Source organism: Triticum dicoccoides, chromosome 3A, assembly GCF_002162155.2.
Source record: "Triticum dicoccoides isolate Atlit2015 ecotype Zavitan chromosome 3A, WEW_v2.0, whole genome shotgun sequence".
Classification (NCBI taxonomy): domain Eukaryota; kingdom Viridiplantae; phylum Streptophyta; class Magnoliopsida; order Poales; family Poaceae; genus Triticum; species Triticum dicoccoides.
In genome coordinates, this window is record NC_041384.1 from 617,525,541 (window position 1) to 617,546,198 (window position 20,658).

General features: G+C 43.4%; 1 protein-coding gene across 1 annotated transcript; it reads right to left on the bottom strand.

Moving 5' to 3' along the window:
* Positions 1–1,238: 1,238 nt before the first annotated feature.
* LOC119269624 (glycerol-3-phosphate 2-O-acyltransferase 6-like) lies at positions 1,239–6,053 on the bottom strand. Its single transcript, XM_037551496.1, has 2 exons — positions 5,317–6,053; positions 1,239–2,349 (listed from the first exon to the last, which is right to left on the bottom strand). Exons 1-2 carry the CDS (start codon positions 5,929–5,931, stop codon positions 1,471–1,473), a joined length of 1,494 nt encoding a protein of 497 aa, XP_037407393.1. The 5' UTR covers positions 5,932–6,053; the 3' UTR covers positions 1,239–1,470.
* Between the last annotated feature and the right edge of the window lie 14,605 nt (positions 6,054–20,658).

Here is a 20,658-nt window from a genome sequence, read left to right on the forward strand (position 1 = left end):
TTTCTCAAAGGCCATTTACGAAAGTTTATAGAAAAACAATAGTGCGCGAGGCAAGGTATCGACGCCAAGACATGGCAGCCACCTTTAGTGAAGGAGTTTTACAACGGTAACACCAAAGAGTGAATACACTAACAATGTTCCAAATTGTTACATCTGCGTGATGCGTCTCATCGCGGAAGACACAAGCCAAAGAGGCATATGCACCCGGATGAAAAAAACCGTAAACAATTCAAAGAAAATAAAAAAAATCAAAAAAATTGTGCGGCAGACAATTTGATGCGTGAGACCCGCTTCAAATTTCAAGTCATTTGAACATTTTAGCAGCTCTCAGCAAAATAGACAAATCAGGCTAAAATAGTACATGAACAGTAAATATTTTTATAGACCCTCAATTTATCTTTTTTGCTGAGAACTCCTCAGATGTCCAGATGATATGAAAATTGAAGTGCACCTCACAATTTTTTTGGGGGGCACCAGAATTATTTCTCAAAGGCCATTTACGAAAGTTTATAGAAAAGCAATAGTGCGCGAGGCAAGGTATCGACGCCAAGACATGGCAGCCACCTTTAGTGAAGGAGTTTTACAACGGTAACACCAAAGAGTGAATACACTAACAATGTTCCAAATTGTTACATCTGCGTGATGCGTCTCATCGCGGAAGACACAAGCCAAAGAGGCATATGCACCCGGATGAAAAAAACCGTACACAATTCAAAGAAAATAAAAAAAATCAAAAAAATTGTGCGGCAGACAATTTGATGCGTGAGACCCGCTTCAAATTTCAAGTCATTTGGACATTTTAGCAGCTCTCAGCAAAATAGACAAATCAGGCTAAAATAATACATGAACAGTAAACATTTTTATAGACCCTCAATTTATCTTTTTTGCTGAGAACTCCTCAGATGTCCAGATGATATGAAAATTGAAGTGCACCTCACAATTTTTTGGGGGATTTTTCTAATATTTGTTTTGATTTTTTTAGTCGATACAGGTTCAGGTGAGCTCGGATGCAGGGACGGATTTTCGGTCAAAGAGTGAAATCACTAACAATGTTCCAAACTGTTACATCCGCGTGATGCGTCTCATTGCTGAAGACACAAGCATTGCGCGAGTCCCGTGGCATGCACCCCCGTGTAAAAATGATGTTTTTGCCATTTCGCTAGATGAAATGTTCACGTGGGCTGTTTGGCCCCGGCGACCTTTCAAAAAAATATAATCATTCATTTGTGCAGACAAGATTCTGAAAATCGTCCATATAATTACTCATCCTTTTGGCGAAGAAACAATTATTGGTACAAGACAATTGTGACCTCAAGCTAATACACGACGACACGGTCCTTTTAGTTTCCTGGAAACGGTGAGTGATCTGACAAATAACAAACAATTAATCATAGTAAACTGTAAACAACAACAACCACGATCAACCACTGTAGCCGGCGCGACGCGAGGCAGTCCAGCCCGAGAGATCCGCTAGTTCTTCTCCTTGTCCTTGTTCTTGGACGGGACGCGCCCGTCGGTGCCGGCCAGTATGCCGTACTTCTCCTTGCGGGTGATGGTGGTGCACTCGAAGCCGAGCTGGTCGCTGAGCGTCTTCTGGATGTAGTTGGCGACCTCGATGGGCGACTTGCCCCCGCCGCAGGTGAGCTCCTTGGGCAGCATGTTGAGGAAGGTGACCTCGTAGACCGGCCGCGGGTTCATGAAGAAGAAGTAGGGGTCCATGAGCTTGAACCCGCGCACGGTGGAGCCGTGGAACATGTGCTCCCTGGTGTTGATCGCCACCGGCACGATGCGGTCCGTGAGCTCGGCGAAGAGCGCGCTGAAGCGCAGCAGGTAGGGCTCCCGGCAGGTGGTGCCCTCGGGGCAGATCACCAGGTCGCCCTCCTCCAGCAGCCGCCGGATGTTCTCGGCGTCCTTGTCGCGCTCCCGCGTCAGCGCCACCGCCTTGATCGGCGAGATGAGCTCCGAGAACTTGGAGATGCTGTAGGTCACGCAGCTCACCTTGCGGCCGAGCGCGACGGCGACCTCGATGGGGTCCAGCACGGTGCGGTGGTTGCACACGAAGAGCACGCCCGGGCTCCCCTTCTTGGGCGGCGGCGGCGGGGTCCCCTTCACGATGAGCCGGATGCCCATCATGTGGTAGATGTAGAAGACGATGCGCTCCGGGAGGGGCAGGTTGATGTACACGCGGAGGAGGGCGAGGGCGAAGCCGAACGGCATCCAGAGGAAGGTGACGAGCGCCACCAGCGGCGTCGGGCGCTGCACGAGGCGGCCGTCGTGGAGGATGAGGGGCGTCAGCAGCTGGTTCTTGGGCACCGGGCTGTACTTCCTCGACGTGACAAGGTAGGCTTCCTGCATGCACAGCCACAGTGAGTGCTCAGCGTCCGGCACTGTGTATACTGTTTATCTTGATCAGCATGCCCAATTAATTTTGTCATGTGCAGCATCTCAGTACGGGTGTACTGTTTATTTTGATCCGCATACCCAATTAATTTGGCCAAGTACCATTATCTTGGTACAATTGTACAAGTACTTGCTCAAATGAATTACATTTGAAATCGTTGTGCACTTGTGCTAGCTATTGAATCGGTACTGCTTAGTGCAATTTGAGTGCAAGTCATCTCCCTAGTGAAAAGCGCCGTAAATTAATTAAGCAGCCAACGATTAAGGCCAATTGAACTACTCTATCTTGGACTGAATACTCGCATGGTGCTCGTTTAGCCATTCTAAGCGTGCATCCCAAGTGCAAAAATTTCAAAAGAGTGCAAGTACTGTGTACTGTTTATTTTGATCAGGATACTCAATCAATTTCGCCATGTGTGCCACCTCAGTACAGTCGTACTTTACCATAATGAATTATAGTAGGTTTGAATCGCTGTGCTTTCGATTCAGTACTGCTAGCTTAGTGCAATTTCAGAATAAGCTCTACTCCCTCCGTCTCATAATGTAAGACTTTTTTGACATTACATTAATGTTAAAAAACATTTTACATTATAGGACGAGGAGTACTTAAATAGTTTAAATCTGAACAAAACCACATACTTATTTTAGGACGGAGGTAGTAAGAGTTTCTTAGGGAAGAGCAAGTAAATTTTATTTCTAGTACTCGCTAAAAAAACTTCAGTAGTACTCACTATAGACTACATATTAAGCAAAATGAGTGAGCCTATACTTTAAAAAAATCTATATACATGCGAATGTAGTCTTTATAATGGAATCTCTAAAAAAACTTATATTTAGGAAAGGAGGAAGTAATAAGCATGAATTAAGATCCAATTGAACTATACTCCCTTTGTCCGAAAATACTTGTTTTTAAAATGGTTGTATCTAGATTTATTTTAGTTATAGATACATCTATTTTATTCATTTATAAGACAAGTATTTTCAAACGGAGGAAGTGCTACTTTGAAGTAATGAAGATCACAGGCAGCGGTGAGCTGTGAGGCAGCGAGGCCAAAATACAGTACTAGGCCTGCTCGTACCAGAACAGATGTGCAAATTAACTCCAAATCTGGCGCCATAAATACGTGGCCAGCCTAGCCACCCCCACCAAGAGAGAAATTAGTTATTCTCTCTCTCTCTCTCAGCACTGGACGTCTGGACTCTGCCAGCAGCAAGGTCCCAGAAGAAATTTATGTCTCTGCGGACCCGGTCAGGACGGTAGCAAGAAGCCATTAAAAAGAAACGAAGCAGATTATTTAGGGGTGTTAGTTTGCAGGGATTTTTTTGTGTAGGGATTACTAGAAAAAATTCTTTTTAGAGACTTTTTTATCAAATGGGAAAGACTTTTTAGAGACTAAAATAGGCATTTGGGATTAAATGAAGAAGACTTTCAAGGAGAGTCTTTTTGGACTTTTCCAACAATGTTCCTCCATACACCCATTGACCCGCCACCCTATGGTGTTGTTTGATTGATATTTTTATATACAGAATTGCTTTGCACACGATCTTCGTACATATGATGTGATGTGTCAACACGATATAGCATGCTTCATTCCTTTTCTTATTCCTTTTCTTTTCCCGATGGAGCTGGTTGATTGGATGAAAGCACAAGCAACATCAATGGTATGTGTTTCCGACGTGAAAATGCCGTATGTATAGCAGAATTGTTTTCTATATACTAGGATAATATGGTCATTCAATAATCTTTAGAAGGGACTAGGGACTTTTTAGTCTTTAAAAATAAACAGGAAGGGACTTTTTAGGGACTAGAAACTTTTTAGTTGAGACTAAAAAAATCGTAAGGCTAGCCATAGTAGGGATAACTTAAGTAGTAACTTAACACACCCTAAGATAATTTTACTTATGTGGCAAGTATTTAATGAGGAAATGGGTGTTTGGAGTAACATAATATGTTACTGTAATATAGCGCTTTCCGAGGTAAAATGAGTCTATAAAGCAATAAATGAAACAATCTATGACACTACTACTAAGATATTTTGCACTATAAAAATAATAATTTAGACTAGTATCATACGTATAACACTAATATAAATTACTCCCCATTATGACCAGCCTAAGAACACCTCCTTAAGGAGATCCGGGCGACACGCCCACGCCAGCCTTCATGTCCGGCACTGTCACGCAGAAACGGCAAGCGGCGCGATCCGTCTCCTTGAATGCGCCCTGGACAGAGCTTAATTCCCACCAAACCGCCGTAAATGGAGGTCGCTCACTCATTGAGCCCCCCAGCCGCATTCACTCCGCCAGCCAGACCGGCAGCTTTTCCCGTGGCCCGTGCTGGCCGTGGGAGCGGGAGGCGCAATGGAATGGAAGCCGTGATTATAATTGCCGGTCGCCATCGCGACGCCGATGAGCTGCTGACGGTGGCAGCGGACTGTCGCCGTCGCGCTCGAACGGCTCGTGCCTACCGGCCACCAACTTGCCAAATCAGTCTGAGGTCGTCGCCGCATAGTTGGTTGGTTGCCAACCCTAGCGAATTTGCACCGGGCAGCGACTGATTAAACATTCGACAACACGGGGCAGTGTACTGCTCCTACCTACGTTGTGACAGGCGCAAGACTGGCTGACGATGCTACTGCTTACTTCTACTAGTAGCCAAGTTTCCTTTGATATTCAGATTCAACTATTTGAAAAAAGGAACAAGGCATTCAGAAAAATATGTCTAGACGAGGCCTAAGCAATTTATAGCAGTTCATGGCAATGCTAGCAGCTGCACAAAAACAGAGGGCTACTACTACTACTACTAACTGTATCGAGGAATCCGCATGAGTTCACGGTGCAAGTAAAACTACGAACAACAATTTTATTATACAAGTAATAAGGGAAGAGAAGAGAGAGTTGGAGGAATAATCGAACCTTGCATATGGACATGAAGTTGAAATCGGTGGCCCTGTCGCCCATGCCGACGTCGGGCACCGCGTCGCCCAGCTCCTTCACCACGGCCTGCTTCTTGTGCTCCCCGACGAGCACCCCGGGCTTCACCATGAACCCCGTGGCCTTGCCGGACTTGCCCACCTCCAGCTCCGTGCCCACCACCCGGTCGGCGCCGAGGAACTCCCTGGCGAAGGGCTCCACCATGACCCTGGGGCTGGCCGTGATGATGTACCGCTTGCCGAAGGACCGGAACACCCGCCAGCTCTCCGGGTGCACGTCCTGCGCGTAGAACTTGGGCAGCACCGACCGCGCCGCCATCTCGATGCTCCGCACCTTGAGCCCGGCCACGGAGATGTACACCAGGGTGCTGATGGCCAGCGACTCGGAGAAGAAGATGTAGGTCACGTACACGAAGGGCACCGACAGGAGCAGCGCCACGGCGCGGAGGACGCTGCCGGCCTCCAGCGCCACCAGGAGGTAGTAGGGGAAGGCGTTGGAGGAGCGGAGCAGCGTGCCGTCGAAATCTGCGGCCACCGTCTGCCCCGACCTCCCCTCGGAGCTGCACTCCTCCACGGGCTTGAATCTCGGAGACGCCATTGCCTCGTCCCGATCTCAGTCAAGGTGATGGCAGTGGAGCGTGGGGGAGGGAGTGGTTATATAAGCCTGGTTGGTGGTGGTGGGAGGCCGGTACGGTGTTTAATTTCGAGCAAGGTCGCAGCTAACTTCAGAGGCCATTACTTCTAGAGAGCGATTGGTAGTACACGGCGCCATCGATAGTGAAGCACCTGCGACCCGCGAGGCGTGGATTCCTCGCGGAAAGACAAAGGAGCGCTTAGGAAAAGGTTAGCTAGTGATTTGCCTGAGTAATCCATTTCGCCGTCAGGTAGGTGGTATACTACTAGCCGGCTTGCTCATGTTCTCACTAATACTCCCTGTGTCCGGTGAATAGTATACGTTTGATTTTAAAATTTATTAAGAAAAAAAGTGTATTTCTATCTTTATGCATTTTAAAGTAGAAAAAAAATGTTTCTCTCTCATCACACGGTAATCAAGATCAATAATATTCTATATATGGTCTCTTTAATTTCTACCTGCACTTAGCTCATTGGGGTCGGGTAATTAAAGAGGTAAAAGACGGTGTCTTGCACCTTTGCAATGCATTTTTTACTCCACCCGGTGGCGCCGGATAGATCAAATCGGTAGGATCGAGTTTGACTTTTTGGGTTGGGACATAGGGCCAGTTCTTTTACTAGCTTTTTTGGGCTTCCAGAATAAGTTGCCCCCTACCCAGCTTATTCTAGAAGCCCAACCAAAATTTTCTTTTTAAAAGCCTATTAGTCAAGTCTTAACTACTAGGCTTCTAAAAAAAATAAGTTTGGTTCAGCTTCTAGAATAAGCTAGGTAGGGGGCAGCTTATTGCAGCTTATTCTGGAAGCCACCAAAAGAACTGGCCCATATGTGTATATGAGAAAGTGGTTGATGGTTTTTGGAGCATATCACTAAGCATTTTGAGCAAGTAAGCCATTAAGCAACACATCATCCCCTTTTAATAGTGTTGACTTTTCCTATGGACTCAATGTGATCTTGGATCACTAAAATGAAAAAAGTAGAGTCTTGAGGTTGAGCTAATATGTGTCCTTAGCATTTTAAAGGGGTTCCACATCCTCTTGTCCACGCCACTTCATCTGTTGAACTTATCTGAAATATACTAGATAAATACATTAGTCCAACAAGAGATATGTTGATATTAATTACCAAAACCATCCAGGGAGCACTTGTGCTTTCAATCTACCTATTTTTGATAATTGATGACAACATACATCAAAGCTTTAGATAAAGATATAAGGAATAGTAGGTAAAGTTTTGAAAAGACACGTAACATGCATAGGCTCTCCCTACAAGTATGCAATCTTGTAAATGCAGAGTATAAGAGCATGTGAATGCATAATCATGATAGAGCAAGCAATGAATTACATGTATCTTGGCTATATGCATCAGAGCAAATGATGTGGATATAGGAATTGTACCTTCATGTTCATGAGTCCTTGCAAACAATATGTACATCAGCAAGAGATCATCATGCACATGGATGATATGCATATACTTATCTTGTGGTCTTAAGTTGGCTTAGGAAGAGATGAATCTGAGTAATCAAGGTTAGATAACACAGATATATCTACTAAACATAGCAAACGGCAAACCACAAGAGTACCAAGACTATGATGACATGTAGGAAATGAGTACTAGGTACTCCTATTGGATATAGACATGTCCCCAAGGATAAAGATATGCAATGAATTCAAGATTTTCTTCCCTTAGATGTTTTTCTCCCCCTGAATCTTATATTTGATAATGGGAGAATACAGGGAACAGAAAATCAGAGCAAAACATATCAGAGCACAGAAACATAAGACAAACTAACATGTCTTTTCCCTCTTAAAGACATGTGACTTCTCTCCTCTTGAATACCAAGCATATGTGGTCTCTCTCTCTCTCTCTCTCTCTCTCTCTCTCCGTTTGATACGATTAAGCATTCTCCCTCCTTTGAAGTACTCTCCCCCTTTTTAAGCGAGTAAGCTTTGATGTGATCTCTCTCTCTCTTCCTCTTTGACATCAATTTCCAAGAAGTGATCTTCTGGATTGTGAGTCAAAATAGATTTGGTCCTTGAGTCACAAAGCAAAGGAGCATTTAGAGTGTGATGCTGGTAAAGGACAAGAATCATTGAGTGGAGCTGCAACAAAAGTGCAGGAACAAGTGGCAATTGTCTTCTCTGCAGTGAAATCGGTGACACCGAGTTGTATTTTTCGGTTGCACCGAAATGGTTCGGTTTGACCGAGAGTGACAGACCGGTGTGACCGAGTTTAACATAGAGGAAGGGCAATTTTTCACCTCAACTCACTTAGGCAAATAAGATCTCACAAAGATTTGCAAGGAATTAACAGAAGGATTTGCAATGAATTTGATGCAGGGAATGCAGAACAAAACAAAGAAAAAGAAAAAAATCTAGATAAAGTTTTTTTTGAAAAGAGAAGGGAAACAAACATGCAAGAGACAAATGCAAGAATTAAGAGAAACACTTGAGAACTTCATCTAGAATTGGTCGGCGACGAAGTCATCTATGTTAGAGTATATTGACTGAGGAGTCAAGTGAGAACACTTGATCGTAGGTCATACTCGTCGTTTAAGCTCAAAATGGGGTTACCATTTTCGTTTCCGCATTGATGTATTCATATCTTGTTGAGTTGCTTTGACCCATGACTTGGGGTAAAGCTTCTCTAAGATGGAATAAGATATCTTGAGTGGTGGTGTTGAACTTGATCATGTAGTTGAACTTGTGTGGGATGCTCAAGATTGATGTAGCTCATCAAAGATTGGGAGCACCACTTGTAGCTTGAGTTCATCTACCTACATTGGTTAGTCTTGCAAGAAAGAGCACTTGCGTATCCAAATTGACAATCGTGAATTTGATACCAAATGAAATTTGATATATAGAAATGATCAAAGGATATGTTGAAAGGTCAAGACGTGCATTTAGATTATCATTTGATCTTTTGCTAACATTCAAAAGGGTATGGGCAATATTCTCAAACACATTGTTCTCTATGTGCATAGGATCCAGATTATGACGCAATAGAAGTGTTTCCCAGTATGGCAGCTGAAAGAAGCAACTTCTCTTTCTAAATATTGAAGTGTCTTGCTGCACGCTTGTATCATTCTCATCTACCTGATTACGGTGTCGCTTCATGCTGCTCTTCTGCTGTAGTTTCCCATACGTAGTTTTCATGTCCTTTGTCAATATTGAAATGTCATGTGATGAAAGGGGAACGGGAGGCTCTCAATGTTCCTCAAAACCATCAAATGACTCAGTATCAAATCAAAACTCGTGATTAGGTTCCAAGAATCTACGATGTCCCATATAGCATTTCTTGTGTCCATTCTTTAGCCAAAGAGAGCATGTCTCTGATAGACAATGGGAGCAAACTGCTATATTTTCTCCAGACAAAGATCCACACCCAGGTCAATCACTTATTGTCCATAGTAGTGCGGCACGTAAGAGAAACTTCTTAGATTGAGAGGCATCATAAGTCCAGACTCCATCATTCCAAAGCTCTAGAAGATCATCTATGGTTAGCTGCATGTAAACATCCATGTCTTTCCCTCGAGATTTTTTACCAGGAATGATGACAGAGAGGATAAAGTTTGATTGCTTCATACAAATCCATGGAGGAAGGTTGTAGGGGATCAAGACAATAGGCCATATGCTATATGAGAGATTCATATTTCCAAAAGGGTTGAAACCATCAGCTCCCAATCCAAATCTAACGTTGCAAACTTCTGAACTGGAGTCTTTGTGAATAGCATCAAAGTGTTTCCATGCAGGTGAATCAGCTGGGTGTCATATCAAGCCGTCCTTTGTGCAGCCTTCGTTGTGCCACCTCATATCCGATGCCGTCTTTGTAGAAGCGAACAACCTTTGGAGTCTCTTCTTTAGCGAGAAATGATGAACCACCTTTTGAGGCACCTTGTGTACACGCCTTCCATCAACTCCAGTATTTACACTCTTCCATCTACTTGTGCCACACACTGGACATGATATGGCTGAAGGAAATATGCCCTAGAGGCAATAATAAAGTTATTATTTATTTCCTTATATCATGATGAATGTTTATTATTCATGCTAGAATTGTATTAACCGGAAACATAATACATGTGTGAATACATAGACAAACACAGTGTCACTAGTATGCCTCTACTTGACTAGCTCATTAATCAAAGATGGTTATGTTTCCTAACCATAGACAAAATAGTTGTTATTTGATTAATGGGATCACATCATTAGTTGAATGATCTGATTGACATGACCCATTCCATTAGCTTAGCACCCGATCGTTTAGTATGTTGTTATTGCTTTCTTCATGACTTATACATGTTCCTATGACTATGAGATTATTCAACTCCCGTTTACCGGAGGAACACTTTGGGTGCTACCAAACATCACAACGTAACTGGGTGATTATAAAGGAGTACTACAGGTGTCTCCAAAGGTAGATGTTGGGTTGGGGTATTTCGAGATTAGGATTTGTCACTCCGATTGTCGGAGAGGTATCTCTGGGCCCTCTCGGTAATGCACATCACATAAGCCTTGCAAGCATTACAACTAATATGTTAGTTGTGAGATGATGTATTACGAAACGAGTAAAGAGACTTGTCGGTAATGAGATTGAACTAGGTATTGGATACCGACGGTCGAATCTCGGGCAAGTAACATACCGATGACAAAGGGAACAACGTATGTTGTTATGCGGTCTGACCGATAAAGATCTTCGTAGAATATGTAGGAGCCAATATGGGCATCCAGGTCCCGCTATTGGTTATTGACCGGAGATGTGTCTCAGTCATGTCTACATTGTTCTCGAACCGTAGGGTCCGCACGCTTAAAGTTACGATGATAGTTATTATGAGTTTATGCATTTTGATGTACCGAAGTCTGTTCGGAGTCCCGGATGTGATCACGGACATGACGAGGAGTCTCGAAATGGTCGAGACGTAAAGATTGATATATTGGAAGCCTATATTTGGACATCGGAATTGTTCCGGGTGAAATCGGCATTTTTCCAGAGTACCGGGGGGTTACCGGACCCCCCCCCCCCGGGGTTTATTGGGCCTACATGGGCCTTGAGGGATAAGAGAGAAGGAGGCAAGAGGTGGCCGCGCGCCCCTCCCCTTCCTAGTCTGAATAGGACAAGGGAAGGCCCCCCCCTTTCCTTCCTCTCTTCCACCTCTTTCCCCTCTCTCCTTGTCCAACTAGGAGTCCTACTCCCGGTGGGAGTAGGACTCCCCCTTGGCGCGCCCACCTTGGCCGGCCGCCCCCTCTCCCTGGCTCCTTTATATACTGAGGCAAGGGGCACCCTAGAACACACAAGTTGATCCTGGTGATCATTCCTTAGCCGTGTGCGGTGCCCCCTGCCACTATATTCCACCTCGGTCATATCGTTGTAGTGCTTAGGTGAAGCCCTGCGTCGGTAGAACATCATCATCGTCACCACGCCGTTGTGCTGACCGAACTCTTCCCCGAAGCTTTGCTAGATCGAAGCCCGGGGAGCGTCATCGAGCTGTACGTGTGCTAAGAACTCGGAGGTGCCGGAGTAACGGTGCTTGGATCGGTCAGATCGGGAAGAAGACGTACGACTACTTCCTCTACGTTGTGTCAACGCTTCCGTTGCGATCTACAAGGGTACGTAGATCATACTCTCCCCTCTCATTGCTATGCATCACCATGATCTTGCGTGTGCGTAGGAAAATTTTGAAATTACTATGTTCCCCAACAATGGCATCAGCATGTTCCTTCCTAAATAGAATGCAATCATTTTTGCATGCATCTATACTATCATATCCAACACCAATGGCTCTCACAAACTTTTTGCCCCCATGAAAATTTTTGGGCAACACTTGACCTTTTGGAAGTGCCTCCTTAATTAGCGTCAATACCTCATCAAAGTAGACATTGCTCATTCCCCTCATATTCTTGATATGAAGCAACCTCACCAAAAATTGCAGCTTCAACAATCTTTTGCAACCTGGGTACAACTCTTGGCGTCCATCATTAAATAATCTATAGTATGCCTGAGCGTCATCATCCAAATCATCTTCAGACTCTTGCTCCTCTCCTAAAGTACGAGTATCGTACATCCCAAATCCTTCTAGTAGCATCTCATCCATCTCATCACTATCAGCATATTCTTCAAATTGTGAACTAGGACCAGTAGTTGCTTTGGAGGGCCGCGTACTTTCTCCATGGTGAATCCATGTGGTATATCCGGACATGAATCCATCGCAAATCAAATGATCATAGACTTCATGTTCACCTAACCAACGCGAGTTCACACATATCTTGCAAGGGCAGAGAATCCTACTATTTTTTGCTTACTCACGAAAAGCAAATTGTATGAAGTTGATAGTTCCTTCAGAATACTCAGCGGAAGACCTTGCTGCTTGCATCCAACTCTTATCCATTCTCAACTGAACAGACCCAAGTTCTACGACACGTTAAAGAAGAGACCACATAAAATTCTACAACAAATATTTGAATGCATCAAAGAGAAATTTATAAAAGCAATATCAGTTTACTATTAGCGGAATCAAAGGGATGTTCTATATAGAAGACCTCACGTGTAGCAAGAAAACAGTTTAGCTGAAACCTGATGCAACAAGATTAGAAGTAACACAGTACACTAGATAACATGTAGGGATGTTCTATATAGAAATGCCAAATGCACCTGTAGTTTGATTATCAGTCTATCTATATAGCTTACTCCTTGTGTGCAGTTTTCTAACATGAACAGAAGGCCACCATGCACAGAAGGCAACAACAAACAAGCTCCAATTTCAACAGGACAAGTTGCCACACTCCTAGTATAATTACAAAAAGAACATGACACACAGTACAAGTTGATCCTAGATGTCATAGCATAATGATTCTTCATCCATAAGTCTAGCACCAACAAAAACTGGAAGAAAAATGAACTCCAAAAATGAAGAGGCATTACCTCGAACACCTTGTGCGCAGCAGAGCGTCGGATCAACAACAACCTGACATGGGCTTCTCTGGCGTGGGTTGGGGCGGGGGGGGGTCACCGCTGATGAGTTCGTGGCTTGGACCACTTGATCTTCCTCCTCCTCTCCGAGCCTGGATCTCCCCTTCTTCTTCACCATGCACTACGAATCCCACCCCGAGATTGGGGACGAGAGAGGGAAGGCATGGAGTGGGGATGGCGGTGCAGGTCGTGGCGGATGCAGAGGCTTTGGCGTGGAGCGCCGGTGGCGGAGCAGGCGCCAGCGGCGAAAACGACGAGGCGCCCAACGCGGAGAAGCTGCGGTGGCCGTGGTGTTCCTCTGTTTTTTGTTTTTGGAGGACCTCTATTTTTTACCTTGGAACACAGCGGGGAGGGCTGTTTCACACCAAAACGCTGGCTACACTCCGCGGCAGTTTTGTAGAACGCCTTGTTTTCCCCTGTTTAGAAGGCATTTTCTAAAACTGCCCTTGAAGGCTGTGAGCTTCGTAGGCACTTTTGAAAAGTGCCATCAATACCATGATTTTGAGGCATTTAGCAAAAATGCTGGCAAAAAATGCCTCCTAATGACATACGTGTTGAACTCTCGTGGCCCCTGACGTCGCTGCTGAGAGGCGCCGGCGAAGCGGCCGGTTGAGGTAGGACAGCGGGGGAGCAGGGCGACTCAGAGTCCGGGTCGAGGCCATTTTCCTTTCCCGGATCGGAATTGATCTTCTTTGGAGCATTGATTTACTTGATTGCTTTGCCCAAGAGTTGCCCAAAAAACAACCAGAATGCATAAGTTGCATTGCAGCTTGTCGTTAGTACTAAAACTCCAATTTGATGCTTGACACGAGTAGTACTAGCGGCGCCTGCTTCGGGACTTGTTGACGTATCCGTAGAACAACAGTCAAACTCAGCGGTTCACGTGACCTGTGTGTACGGCGGCTGAAGCAGAATTCCTGTTGAACTCGGCGACACGTGATAGCAGCGTAGTGTGGGTGGTGCACAAAGCACCGAACCCTAATTTTCTTCATACTGCAAGATTCATAATTGACCACAATTTTGACCACCAAACTATGGATTTGCTAGGTCCGCTCAAGGTTGTTCCATGGCGGGTTATCCTTCACGATTGTTCCATGCCGAATCTTTTTCATCTGATTAATCGTCAGCTTCCCGATCCCTTTGAGAGATCCCTACAAGAACTCAACACCACCGTGCGCAGGCTCCACGGTGGGCGCCAACTGTCGTGGAATTTTCACGGCAGATGTCCTTAATGTGAGGACTTAGTCGTGAGGCCAACACATCTATGTGATAGCTTGAGAGGGGTTGAGTGGGACGAGAGACGCGAGGTTTTACCTAGGTCCGGCCCCTCACGGTGGAGGTAAAAGCCTACATCCTGCTTCATTGATATTGATGATGATGAACATGATTACAAGGGTGCTCTATCTCAAGAGCTATAGACTTGTTTGTCTAACCCTAATCTGTCCAACTCATGGAACTTGTCCCTCTTGGGGCGCCCTGCCCCTCCTTATATAAGTTGAATGGGCGGGTTACATGACTAGTCCTAGTAGGATTAGGATTACTCTATTACAAGTGGAGTCCTAGTCTTGCTTCCTTTGTAAGGGAATATTCCTTATGCTTTTCTCTTAAGTCGGCCCACCATAACAAGAGCCGACCTTCCATGAACCGCCTGTTGGGCCACCGAGTCTTGTCGCTCCTCTGACCCGCCGGCCAGGTCACCAACGAGTCACCTGGCTCGGCCGGGTCATCCGTGAGTGGAGAGATCTGGGCGGGTCACTTAGTGAGTCGCCAAGTCAGGGCGGGTCACCAGTGAGTCGCCAAGTCCGGCCGGGTCATACATCCGACTGGGTCATACCGCAGGGTATATCCCTGACAACAAGAGTTTTGTCAGGAACATGAGCTAGTCTAGACACAAGTGTCTACCTCGGTAAATCAAATACTTATACTGTAAGCATGCTGCCAAGGTCTTGCAAGTCACTCGAACGATGATGTAAATGGAATCTGACAACCACATGAGTATTGTTAAAAGGAAGCCAGTTATACACCTCAGTGTGACAAAGGACTATGAAGATTGACGACAACAGTAAGCTCTGTACAAGTACATGTGAACCTGTTATATGATCCTGATGAGCCCTTGTCTACTTTTCTCTGGTGAAGGCATCACACCTATGTTCTGAGCTGTTTTTGGCCTTCCGGGGTGGATGTCGTCTTTATTTCTCTATTCAATAACTGTCACGAGTTCTGAGCTACTTTACGGCCGTCTAGTGCAGCTGTTGAGTTTCTTTTTGTGACAGTGGCCCTATGCTCTGAGCTGCTTTTTGGCCATCTTAGGGAACTGCCACTTTCTTCTTATCAACATGATCTCATGCTCTGAGCTGATTTTCGGCCGTCTTGAGCCATGGTTGAGTTATTTCAGTAATGTCCCAGATCTGAGTTGTAAAGACCGTTCTGGTGGCTACTGATTTATTTGCCAATTTCTTGCAAGGGTTCGGATGATCATTTCCCTACGGTTAAAATTTGAGAGATGATGAACTTGCTATATAAATGATGTTACCATGCAAGGAGACAAGGATAGAAGTACGCTTGTCGAAATATTGCACCTGATAGAACCTATGGTCACACGAAGAATTTAGAGTATATGTATGGCCAAACCCTCCACCGCCAGTCAAGTCTGTGGATACTATCATAACAAGGCCATACCCCACTATACTGGTCCCAACAAGCGGCAGTAAAAACCTTGGCATGGATTGGATACTCACGACAATGGAGCTAGCCAAGATAATTCAGGAATCCCCGCCAGAAGTCAGATTTCCGTCAGGAAAACAATATGATTCACAACACTGTGTTGAATTCAGAGGGACATGCAGCTATTTGAGCAACCCAATGCAAGAAGTAAGATATTTGGTGTCCACCGAGAAAGTTGGTTCACAACTCCATGGAATGTGGTCAGTGTGACACCTCCATCAGAAACAACTCTCAGACTTGTGAGACGGGCATATATTGCAGTCATAATAATCTACCGCACCCCGTTAAGCCAGCAGATATAAAAGAAATGGGAATCAACATGACATATGAGGTAAGGCCTGTCACAATATGGATACAGTGAAGCAAACCACCCCAGAGCAACTCTCGGGATATGTTGAAAGGTTTCATGATCAACTTAAATGGCATAGTTTGTTCAAATGATCTCATATTGTGCACAAGTGTGCATCTTTTAATTCCACACAATGTTGACTAAGGGAGTTTTCATTTTCTTTGCACGGAAAATTCATTTTCTATTTTTGTTGCCCGAAATGAGTTTTTTTGTGAAGGACCTACCATATATTTGTTGCAAAATTGGACCAAATCAAATTTCTAAAATACTAGGCCATATTTAATTCACAATTGACCAAATTTTTGGATGTCAAAAGTTTTGATCCACCTCTAGTGAAAAAGACAAATTTCCACCGATTCAGCTAGAAGCGGGTCAAATTTGAACTGCGGCTGCCTCATAGTTTGCTCTTTATTTTTTCCAAAAATAATTTCTGGGTACATAAGTATCTATTTAATCAGAGAAACATCAAAATTTCCAAGATTCAACCACTAGCTAGGAACGGTCAAGCCCATCGTTTTGACTGCATTTTGAAACGGGCATAAAAAATTCAAAAAAAAATCAAAAAATTGGAAAACCTTCGCATTGTGTCATTATATGTGACCAAGTTTCCAAGAAAAATAATAAACGTGTAATAAAGCAATTATTCTAAAAAAGTGTTCTCAGAAATGAGCTATCATGCGTGAAGATTCATGGCTTTCAAGCCAAATGATCAATCTTATGGCCACATTCATGTCATAGTTTGTTCAAATGATCTCATATTGTGCACAAGGGTGCATCTTGGAATTCCAAACAATGTTTCCTAAGGGAGTTTCCATTTTCTTTGCACAGAAAATTCATTGTCCATTTTTTGAGTGCCCGAAATGAACTTTTTGTGTGAAGGACCTACCATATATTTGTTGCACAATTGGACAAAATCAATTTTATAAAATACTAGGCCATATTTAATTCACAATTGACCAAATGGTTGGGTGTCAAAAGCTTTGATCCACCTCCGTGAAAAAGACAAATTTCCACCGATTCAGTTGCAAGCGGGTCAAATTTCAACTGCAGTTGCCTCATAGTTTGCTCTTTATTTTTTCCAAAAATCATTTCTAGGTACATAAGTATCTATTTAATCAGAGAAACATCAAAAGTTTTCCAATATTCAACCACTAGCTAGGAACGGTCAAGCCCGTCGTTTTGACCGTATTTTGAAACGGGCATAAAATTCAAAAAAATTGGAAAAATTTCGCATTGTGTCATTATATGTGACCAAGTTTCGAGGAAAAATAATAAACTGGTAATATGGCAATTATTTTAAAAAGTGTTCTCAGAAATGAGCTATCATGCATGAAGATTCATGGCTTTCAAGCCAAATGATCAATCTTATGGTCAAATTCATGGCATAGTTTGTTCAAATGATCTCATATTGTGCACAAGGGTGCATCTTGGAATTCCAAACAATGTTCCCTAAGGGAGTTTTCATTTTCTTTGCACGGAAAATTCATTTTCCATTTTTGAGTGCCCGAAATGAGTTTTTTTTGTGAAGGACCTACCATATATTTGTTGCAAAATTGGACAAAATCAATTTTATAAAATACTAGGTCATATTTAATGCAAAATTGACAAAATGGTTGGGTGTCAAAAGTTTTGATCCACCTCTGGTGAAAAAGATAATTTTTTGTCGATTCAGCTCGAAGCGGGTCAAATTTGAACTGCAGCTGCCTTATAGTTTGCTCTTTATTTTTTCCAAAAATCATTTCTAGATACATAAGTATATATTTAATCAGAAATACATGGTTTGGTGGTGATATGTCAAGGTTTGGACGGTGGCCGAGGGCCCCAACTCCAGAGTGCGTAAACTCGCAAGACCGCCGCGTGGTCACCGCGTGACCGTGGCTTTGCCCTGCGTCCTAGACGACATAGGCATGTCTAGTGGGTTGGCAACTCCCCAGGTAGGTTCTAGGATGAAAATGAGAACAAAAGAATCCAACGAGGAGACCGAACTATGCTCAAACATGAATTAGCAGCCAAGTGTTTGATTAGCGGCACTGTTCAAGATATCTTCCGATATTTCGATAAATCGGCCGATTTATCGCTTACTGTTGTCTGACCGATAAGATAAATCGGCTGATAAATTAGCCGATATGACGATAAATTGGCCGATATGCCGATAAACTGGCTGATTTAACCCTTATCATGGATCGACCGATAAGTTCCCGATAAGAGATATCCCCAACATTTTAGCGGTATGAGAAATGCACATTTCCAATGGGCGTGAGTTTTGGCTGAGGATGATCATCTACTAAGAAGATTTTCTTCACAAATTTTAGGCTCAAATGGAGGAGCCTAGGTGGCATTTGCTTTGCAACGTACCACCCTGGACAAAAATATGATGTTGAAGCTAGACTCAAATGAATAAATGGATTGGTTTGAAATTTGGAGGAGGATGATAATTTGGGCATGTGAAGCCACTTTAAAAAATTTCATACCATTTGGATACATAAAAATGGTACTTCCTTCACAATGCTCTCCACTGAACAAAAAATTGGGAAGAATGCTGAGGGAAATTGGCTAGAATAAATGAGCTAAAATTTGGTGGATGGAGGTTCTATGGGCACGGTCATGTCATGGTAAATTTTCAGCAATTATAAATTTACATAAAATATAGTTGCTTCACAAACTGAAAATATCACTAGAAACAAAGATTGGATGCTGAGCTCACATGGATTGTTAGATGGGGCTCAAATTTTGTGGAGAGCTATGATTTGGGAATATAGAAGATGTGGCAAAAAATCAACTCATTAGGATATGCCTAGCCAGTACTTCCTTCACAACAGTTCAAGCTGAACAAAAACTCTGGAAATTTGCCGAGGAAGATTTACCAGGCATACGGAGTTGAATATTTTCGTGAGACAATGATTTGGATAGTAAAGAATGCCCAATTTTTTGGAAATTTTTTGAATGCAAGAAATATAGGTTGCTTCACAACCTAGGGCAAAAACTGACACATAAACATGGCACATAGGAAAAACTGATGAGGTGGCGCCTAGTCATAGCAATGCACCACAAATTACATAATTATGACCATCTATATTGGTCATTATCAGCTAGAAATAAGGCAGCGGACCAGTGATGTTTGCTTTACGACCATTTCGTGTAAGGAAATTACGACCTTTCTGACCAAAATGGTCGTTATGGTTTAGGATTTGGAGTCCCCAGAAGAGCTTTTGACCAATTGGTCTCAAATGGTCGTAGATTTATGACCAATTCTTCCAGGGTCACTGACAGAAGGTCACAAGTTGACATATTTCTTGTAGTGCCAGTTTCTCCTTGCCACGGCCAGCTCATCGAATATCGTCACTATTGCCTTTCACTTGCACGACTGAATGATATGAAAATAATAATAGTGCAATAGTGCCATGGACTAAGCTGGAATATGCAAACATTTTATTCAACAAGAGAAGACAAGGTAAAATTGGCTCTTATTAGTTCAACAGTTATTCATGTGAGAGCCACTCAACATTTTCATCGTGGTCTTCTCCTCGGTAAGACTCGACTAAAATAAAAGAAATTCATAGAAACACACTGAAATATTTTTGGAGTTTTTGGTTTTCTTCAGCAAGTAAATAAAAATCAAAAACAAGAAAATCTATTTACACGGGAAAGCTCCCAACAAGCAAAAGAAGAACAAGAAAATATTTTTGGATTTTCTTTTTAGTACTACTACTAAGCATGCATAGAAAGTAAATTACTACAACTAATTTTTTTGGTTTTTCTAAAGTTTTTCAAACACACAAGAAGAAAGCAAGAAAAATAAATCTAAGCATGGATGATACAATGAAAAAGTGTGAACGCTGACAAATGGAATGATATGTGAACATGAATATAATGTCGGTGAGAAACATGTACTCCCCCAAGCTTAGGCTTTTGGCCTAAGTTGGTAGTGAATCAGTAGCTTGGAGGGTAGTAGTCGGCGTGGTAGCTCACGGAGGCTCTCAGGACAGAGGCCTCAGCACGCCGTGTCGCCAACACTGCTGCATTGTGAGCTCGGGCCTCGCTCTCAAGAACAAAATATCTTTCCTTGCTATGATAATCAAAGAGAGCAGGCGCATGCAAATATGTGTCCACAACATGTGATTGGTTAAATAACAAATTATAAGTGAAGTTATCATCCCTTCCCTTTAGAATCTTATACTCCTTTAAGGCATCAAAATCTAAATATCGAGTGGGAAGGATAGGGTCAAAGGGCAAAGGTGAAACACCCAGTCCTCGTGCTAAACGTGTGGCATAAATTCCACCATAGAACCATCCACTTTTGGCGTTATGCTGAAGTCTACGTGCAACAATCGCTCCAAGGTTATAATTCCTTTCACGAGTGAGAGCGGTGTGAATGAGGCTCAAGTCTGGCGAACAAAGTATGCTACAGTCTTGCTTGCCTACTATGCATTTCCGGTTAAATAATGCAAGGTACTGAATTTCGGGAAAGTGAATGCTCTTTATTCTTCCTTGCCTTACTCCCCTATTTTCACCGTAGTAAAGGCTAGTCAAGAAGATCTCATACTCAGCCTTTGCTGGCTCATCAAGAGAACCCCCAAATGGAAGTTTGCAATGGTAAGAAAAAAATTCTAGTGGAATAGTAAATGGTTCATCATAAAGCATAAACGACACCCTAG